The sequence below is a fragment of the Littorina saxatilis genome, linkage group LG4 (genome assembly GCF_037325665.1).
Source record: "Littorina saxatilis isolate snail1 linkage group LG4, US_GU_Lsax_2.0, whole genome shotgun sequence".
Classification (NCBI taxonomy): domain Eukaryota; kingdom Metazoa; phylum Mollusca; class Gastropoda; order Littorinimorpha; family Littorinidae; genus Littorina; species Littorina saxatilis.
Genome location: NC_090248.1, coordinates 59,404,440 through 59,412,850, shown reverse-complemented (window position 1 = coordinate 59,412,850; position 8,411 = coordinate 59,404,440). Strand labels below are relative to the sequence as shown.

The window sequence follows — 8,411 nt, the reverse complement described above, 5'->3', positions numbered from 1 at the left end:
ATGAGGTAGGAGCAAAAGCACACGGCAGCGATGAAGAGCTCCCGATGACGTCTGAGATAGCGTGGGAACTCGTCAATGAGAGCAGTGAAGAAACCCTCACATGTGCAGAACTGCAACAACCGTCACCAGACGACAAGTAACAAGGGACGTTATAATGCTATACAGCAGTTTCATTAAGTGTGTGTTGGTGTATGTGAACGGGGGGGGGGGGGGGGGGGGCGGCAAACTCCCCAGCGATGGGACCATAAAGTAGTGAAAGTGAAAATGAAGAGAAAAAACAAGTCTGAAAAGGTCCATGGTTGTGTACATGGTTGATGATAATTAGTTTTAACGTCCTCTTAGAACCAATTGGCCTATCTTGGGACAGGTAGAGTTAATATGCTTTATGTGGGGACAGGACACTGGACAGACATGCAGACAGAGAACACATATGATCGTGTTATAGATCTGGAAGTCTGTTGTTGCGATATTTCAAAATGGGGATGGAAGTAAAGATTTTGTTGGGGTTGTTGCCATAGTGTACGCGAAATATAGTTGGAGTGGAGCGGTTTTGTAGGCTTATTTGCTTTTTATTTATGTAAAATATTTTTCAGACTTTTGGATAATGCCAAAATAATGTAATAAATAACTGGCTGAATAAGTAAATAAATACGTAACTAGAAACATTAAAAAAAAAATTATTAGCCAAATAGGAATATTAAATATAACTTGCTAAAATAATATATCAGAATGGGGAACTTAAGTTCAGGTAGGAGGAGGGCGGTGTATGTGATTTAGCCTTGTTTGAATAGAGCTATATGATAGATGTTGTAGGCGCTTTGGTTGTTGGGCTTGGGGAGGGGGGGGGGGGGTCGGTGGGAGAGAGGGTTGAGGGGGGGGAAGGGGGAGAGGGGATGAAGTTTTCAAAACAGATGTCCTATTTCAGCCTTATGTATTGAGAGACACAGGGTGTATGCTGGCTTCCAATGAAGCGTGCAATGTTTATCTAAAAACTCATGGGGTTTGTACATGGTGTCCTGAAGAGTTGCCAGCTACGGTGGGCTTTCTTTTCGCTCTTGTTTCTGTTGTTGTTGTTCAAGGGCGGATCTGGGGGGGGGGGGGGTACACGGGTTACGTAACCCCCCCCCCCCCCACCCCCCCACCTCCCCAAAAAAGAGGTAATTTATTGGCTCAGGATGCACCAGATAGCTCTATTTTGTTTCTTTGGATAAAAAAAATTTCCGGGGGGGCATGCCCCCGGACCCCCCTAGAGGCTTAGGCGCCTTCGGCGCCGTCAACTTGTATCTTCGCAGTCATTTTGTAAACCCCCCCCCCTCCAAAGTGAATTGATCCGCCCTTGTTGTTGTTGTTGTTGTTGTTGTTGTTGTTCTGGTTCTTGTTTTCTTGGTTTTAGGATGGGGGTGGGCGTGGAGCGATTCAAGGCGGAGAGGGGGTAAATTGAAGGGAAACAGGATGAGATGGTTGAGAGATGAGCTAGAGATGGATTCAACACGCTCAAATGCTTTTGCACGTGAAATGCATTGTCTGTGAGTGAAAGAACTGAAACCAAAGAGAGCAAGTGTGACTGTCACCTGACTGTCCAGGCCGAGCATGACGATCATGAAGAAGAAGAGGATGGACCACAGCGGGGAGATGGGCAGCTGGGTCACGGCGTTGGGGTAAGCAAGGAACGCCAGTCCAGGACCTGCACATTACAATCACTGTCAGGTGGGTCTGGGTCTGTTAGAGCACATTTTACACACTGTGAGATGGGTCTGGGTCTGTTAGAGAACATTTTACACACTGTGAGATGGGTCTGGGTCTGTTAGAGCACATTTTACACACTGTGAGATGGGTCTGGGTCTGTTAGAGCACATTTTACACACTGTGAGATGGGTCTGGGTCTGTTAGAGCACATTTTACACACTGTGAGATGGGTCTGGGTCTGTTAGAGCACATTTTACACACTGTGAGATGGGTCTGGGTCTGTTAGAGCACATTTTACACACTGTGAGATGGGTCTGGGTCTGTTAGAGCACATTTTACACACTGTGAGATGGGTCTGGGTCTGTTAGAGCACATTTTACACACTGTGAGATGGGTCTGGGTCTGTTAGAGCACATTTTACACACTGTGAGATGGGTCTGGGTCTGTTAGAGCACATTTTACACACTGTGAGATGGGTCTGGGTCTGTTAGAGCACATTTTACACACTGTCAGGTGGGTCTGGGTCTGTTAGAGCACATTTTACACACTGTGAGATGGGTCTGGGTCTGTTAGAGAACATTTTACACACGATTACCATCCTCCATTGTCAATCCTCCAAGCCATCTTATGTTGAACAAGTTGTTTTGTCATTATTCTTTTATAGTTTGTGTGTGTTGTTCGTTAGAGACCCGTATGTCGAGGTTATTTTGTCCGTTCTGTATAGTATTTTTATTAAGGTTCTATCCATACACATCTCTTTTTCCCAAGTCTGGTTTTGAGCATTATTGGGACTTATATAAACATTTTCAACAGTGTTGGAAAAAGCACAGGTTAAATTTATCACAGGAATCTGTTGATCTTAAAGCAAACAAAGAGCGGCACAAACGGGTTGATCGGGATCCGTTCTTTCACGTAATGCAAGATTCTCTCAGCTGATACTGCAGAACAATTATCTCTCCAACTGTTTTCAAAAACAGTAAAGTCCACCTGTATGAAAATGTAGGTAATTATTACAGTGGAACCCCCTATTAACACACCCCCCCCCCATCCCCCAATAAAGACTCCCTCCCTTTTAAGACCCTGTTTTCTCATACTTTCTGGTCATAACCTCTGTAAATTTACCACTATTTGAAGTCTCCCCCCCCCCTCCCATCACACTTTAAGACCTGATTTTTTTGTTGAATGTTAGAGGTCTTGAAAGGGTGTTTCACTGTACCATCAGACACTTACCGCTTTCAGCCACCACGCTGACGGGTCGTTTCTGTTCGTGTGCCATGAATCCCACGATGGAGAAAATAACGAAGCCAGCGAAGAAGCTTGTGGAGCTGTTGAGGCAGGAGATCAGGACAGCATCCCTGAAGAAAATTACAGAAACTCAGGGCCGGACCAAGTTCGTTTGAGGGGGGGGGGGGGGGGGTTCCAACTGAAGGCAGGGGTCCAGGGCCTCGCAGAAGCTGAGAAAATTTTGCATTTGTGAGGTCATTTTTTGGTCTTTCCTTGCAATTGGGAATCAAAATTACACATTTTCAACAGTAACAAAATACTTCATATATTCATTTACCATAGTGGTTCAGTGGAATAATCCCAAAGACATATATGCCTAGTAAATAAGTCTGACAGGACTCTTTACTTTGAATATTACTATGATGATGGACTTATAACGGGGAGGGCAGGCCGTTGTCGACTTGATGTTGTTCATAATTTGAAATAGTTTTAGAAGACCAAATAAACTGAGGGAGTTGGGGGAAGAGCTTAAAAAGTCCACTTTTTTTTCTCTCTGAGAGGTACATTGGATGGCCAGGGGGGGGGGGGGGGGTCCGGAACCCAGGAACCCCCCCCCCCCCCAGATCCGGCCCTGAAATTGCATCATCAACATCACCATCAAGTCTTGCTTAGCATGTACGTAGTCTCCAATCCCAAAACAGACAAACTGCTAACGTTCTAAAATGTCAAAAGCAACAAAGCCAGCTAAGAAGATTTTTGAGACGCCACAAAGACAATTTTCAATTTTAAGGAATCCATTCTAATGGACAATAAAGTGTTTTTATTGTTTTGTTGTCGTAGGATTTTGATTGTACAGCGCTTTGAGCATGGGTTAAACCCTGGATACATGCGTTATATAAATATTATGCATTATTAGTATTATTATTAGCATTATTGTTTTTATTGTAATTGAAGTGTTCAGACAGGAAATCCGCACAAAAATAGCGTCTCATTAATGATTTCGTCATTCGAAAGTGTGCAGAGGAATGAATGTGTCTTTAAATGTCTGCACGGCGGCTGTCTCACCTATAGACGTTGTGATGGTACTTGTTGTAACTGCCCAGCGCGATCATGGTGCCTAGACCCAGACCGTAGGAAAACAACACCTGGGACGCTGCGTCGATCCACACCTGTTACACAACAGTAAATAGTTGTCAGTTGAAACACAGAAATTTAATTATAAACTTCTAACGATTTATCAAAACTGGGGGCATGACCTGACATCCCATGACGGACCATATTGCTCTTTTGTGCAAGCATGGATTCAAACATTCATTCCAAACATGTTATCTTTATAATGTTTACTGTGGAATCTTTGAGCCTGGTGATGTTTGTATACCAGACGTGTTACACACAGGTCTAACGAAAAGACTTCTCACGGCCGAGTCTTGAATACCGGTGATAATAATAACAATAATAATAATAATGCTTAATATTTCTATAGCGCATGTACCCTGCTCAAAGCGCTGTACAATCAAAATCCTACGTCAACAAAACATCATTTAACGTGCGATCACACACATAACATAACAATCAATAACACATTGCTCAAAAAAACAAACATTACCACAAACACACGCACTACATAGAGCAAATTGCACAATAAATTGGTGATATTCGGGACGCAGAACGTATCTTATACCACGTATACGTCTTATACCCCAACTCTTCTGAACAGACTACTCAGGGTAGAATCCTTCAGCCTGGTGATATTCGGGGCCATGTAAATGTTATTTAATACCAGACGTGTTATACCACAGGTCTCGCGATAAGACTTTTCACAGCGGAGTCTTTGGTCCCGGTGATATTGACAGCTATTGTGTTTTCAGCGTAGCAATAGGGTCCGATATTTAGACGAGACGAGTATAATGCCGACGAGTCGAAGACGAGTCGCATTATACTTGTTCGAGTCTAAATATCGGACCCTATTGCTACGCTGAAAATACAATAGCGATTATATAGCTGTTCTGACCTTTATTTGTTGTTCCAAACTTACACAATGACAGTTTTTGCGTCGATGCGTTGATCTCAGGTTTTGATAGCAGACGCCGTTTCTTATGCGCATTAGTTGTGCGCAGGCGCCACACTGACTTTGGAAAAAAACTCGATTTGACAACACAGCTGTTAAACAGCTTTTTATTAGTTCATTCGTATACAACAAAAAGAAGTTTGAGTTTTTTTAATTTTGAACAAGACTACTTATGAAGAAGACCAAAACACAACATCAACGGAAAACTAGAAACAACTGAAGAACTAGGATGAAACAAGGGGAGGAAAAGAGAACAACTAATCCGCACAAAGCGAGCAGACGGCAGCGACGTTTCCAGTTTGGGTGAATGGCATTTATACTTGTCTCGTCAGGAAGCGAATTTTTCAACCTCAGTTATAAACGACTACATGAATGTTAGTGCCATGGGTTGTACATCAATACTTCAGAGGGGAAGTGGGGTATTTAGTGTGGAGTTACGAGATAAGAAAAGCCGAATGCGAAAATTTGTGTCAGTCGGCAACTGTGAACTAAGCTCTTAGGCACACAAAAACGGCTGTTCCGTTGTACTCCCCTGTTTGTACAAAATCTTTCGACTTTGAGCATTCTGTGGTGTTTTGGGACAGAAAATAATAGGCTTAGTCCTGTTTCATCAGGAAGTTAGCAGAAAAGGGTATGCTATCGACATTTGTAAAGCTGAAAAACATTTCCGAGAAGAATTTCAAGTTGTCAGTGTATGCTGTTGTCAATCAGTGAAACATCGCGTGGTACAGGTGGGTAAACCGGAACCATGCGTCTTTGTTATTGACAATATGCTTTTGGATATTGAGAAAAATGGCCGACTTCCGTAGCATTATGCTTTGATGATCGGAAGAGACCATCCAATCACAGCCCCCGAATTCCCCCACGTGTTCATCAGAATAGCTATATTATAGAATGTATCTTACACCACGTACACGTGTTATACAAGTCTGGTGATAAGACTACTCAGGGCAGAATCCTTCACCCTGGTTATAATATTCGGGACCATGTAGAATGTATCTGATATCACACGTATTATACTACAGACATTATGATAAGACTTCTCACGGCGGAGTCTTTGACTCTGGTGATATTCGCGGTGTAGAATTTATCTTATACCACGCACACGTGTTATACCACAGGTCTTGTGATAAGGCGTGAGCCTGGTAATATTCGGGGTTATGTCGAATGTATCTCATACCACACGAGTTATACTACAAAGCAGAATCCTCCAGCCTGTTGATATTAGGAGCCATGTAGAATTTATGTCATATCAACGTGTTATACCACAGGTCTTGTGATAAGAATACTCACAGCAGAATCCTCCAGTCTGGAGCAATATAGAATGTATCTGCGGATTCTTTTAGTCTGGTGATATTTGGAACCATGTAAAATATATCTGATATCCCACGTGTTATACCACAGGTCTTGTGATAAGACTACTCGCATCAGAATCCTCCATCCTGGTGCAATATAGAATGTATTTGTCACCACACGAATTATATACCACAGGTCTCATGATTAGACTATATTCACAGCATAATCCTCCGGCCTGGAGCAATATAGAATGTATCTGACATTACACGTATTTTATCCCACATACGTGTGACATACCACTCATGTCATAATAATATCGTTCACTCCACAGTGCATGTGAAGAGATCGTGTCTGGCAGGGATCTGATTTTACACTGCCCGTGATGCCAAGTCACCGAGCGAGACAAACGTCATTCTTTGAACACTTGGAAGAATTTTAAGAACGTACACATCCCGATATGCTTTCCAGAGTGACGTCTCTTTGCTTTGACGTCAAATATTACAGGAGGCTTTCGGAGAGATCTAGGTTCCATTTGAAGCTTCTTCAAATCTGGGCGATTCGACGGATATGATATGATATGAGGTACGTTTGGGGCAATAGACACGCAAGTACAGTATGCAGGATAAACAGAATACTACATGGCTTCCTGTGTGATACCAGTTTTACACTCGTTGTGTTTTCAAATATTGAAAAGCTCGTTTTCGCTCGCAATTCAATATAAAACTGGTATCACATAGGAAGCCATGTAGTATTCTCTATATATACCACAGGTACATATCATGGTAAGGCTATACTCACGGCGGAGTCTTTAAGCCTGGAGACGTCCGGGACGATATAAAACTTGATTCCCTCTATGGCCCCGGGCAGCGTCACCCCGCGGATCAACAGAATGGACAGCAGCAAGTAAGGAAACAGCGCCGTGAAGTACACCACCTGCACGTGTTAAAGGCACACAGGTCTGGCGATAAGACTACTCATTAACTTTGTTAATATAAGCTTTATGCGGATCAACAGAATGGACAGCAGCAGGCAAGGGATCAGTGCCGTGAAGTACACCACCCGCACGTGTTAAAGGCACACGGGTCTGGCGATAAGACTACTCATTAACTTTGTTAATATAAGCTTTATGCGGATCAACAGAATGGACAGCAGCAGGTAAGGGATCAGTGCCGTGAAGTACACCACATGCAGGTGTTAAATGCACACAACTTTGTTAATATAAACTAATTCAAACACAAAGAGACTGCCAACGTTCCGAAATACAGAATTAAACAAGTCGCGTAAGGCGAAAATACAATATTTAGTCAAGTAGCTGTCGAACTCACAGAATGAAACTGAACGCAACGCAACGCAGCAAGACCGTATACTCGTAGCATCGTCACTCCACCGCCCGTGGCAAAGGCAGTGCCCGTGGAATTGACAAGAAGAGCGGGGTATTCGTTGCGCTGAGAAGGATAGCACGCTTTTCTGTACCTCTCTTCGTTTTAACTTTCTGAGCGTGTTTTTAATCCAAACATATCATATCTATATATTTTTGGAATCAGGAACCGACAAGGAATAAGATGAAAGTGTTTTTAAATTGATTTCGAAAAAAAAATTTTGATAATAATTTTTATATATTTAATTTTCAGAGCTTGTTTTTAATCCAAATATAACATATTTATATGTTTTTGGAATCAGCAAATAATGGAGAATAAGATAAACGTAAATTTGGATCGTTTTATAAATTGTTATTTTTTTTTACAATTTTCAGATTTTTAATGACCAAAGTCATTAATTAATTTTTAAGCCACCAAGCTGAAATGCAATACCGAAGTCCGGGCTTTGTCGAAGATTACTTGACCAAAATTTCAACCAATTTGGTTGAAAAATGAGGGCGTGACAGTGCCGCCTCAACTTTCACGAAAAGCCGGATATGACGTCATCAAAGACATTTATCAAAAAAATGAAAAAAACGTTCGGGGATTTCATACCCAGGAACTCTCATGTCAAATTTCATAAAGATCGGTCCAGTAGTTTAGTCTGAATCGCTCTACACACACACACACACGCACACACGCACACACGCACGCACACACACACGCACGCACACACGCACATACACCACGACCCTCGTTTCGATTCCCCCTCGATGTTA

The 8,411-nt window shown here is 42.4% G+C and overlaps 1 protein-coding gene across 1 annotated transcript in view; it reads right to left on the bottom strand.

The window, feature by feature from the left end:
• Positions 1-2: 2 nt before the first annotated feature.
• Positions 3-8,411, bottom strand: part of LOC138965661 (sodium- and chloride-dependent GABA transporter 1-like) — a gene marked incomplete at its 3' end in the record, with an annotated part of 32,168 nt that continues 23,759 nt past the window's right edge. Inside the window, exons 6-10 of the mRNA XM_070337836.1 lie at positions 7,073-7,207; positions 3,976-4,079; positions 2,917-3,041; positions 1,572-1,684; positions 3-110 (exon numbers count right to left, since the gene is read on the bottom strand). Coding sequence (XP_070193937.1) covers positions 3-110; positions 1,572-1,684; positions 2,917-3,041; positions 3,976-4,079; positions 7,073-7,207 — 585 coding nt within the window. The remainder of the gene's footprint in view (positions 111-1,571; positions 1,685-2,916; positions 3,042-3,975; positions 4,080-7,072; positions 7,208-8,411) is intronic.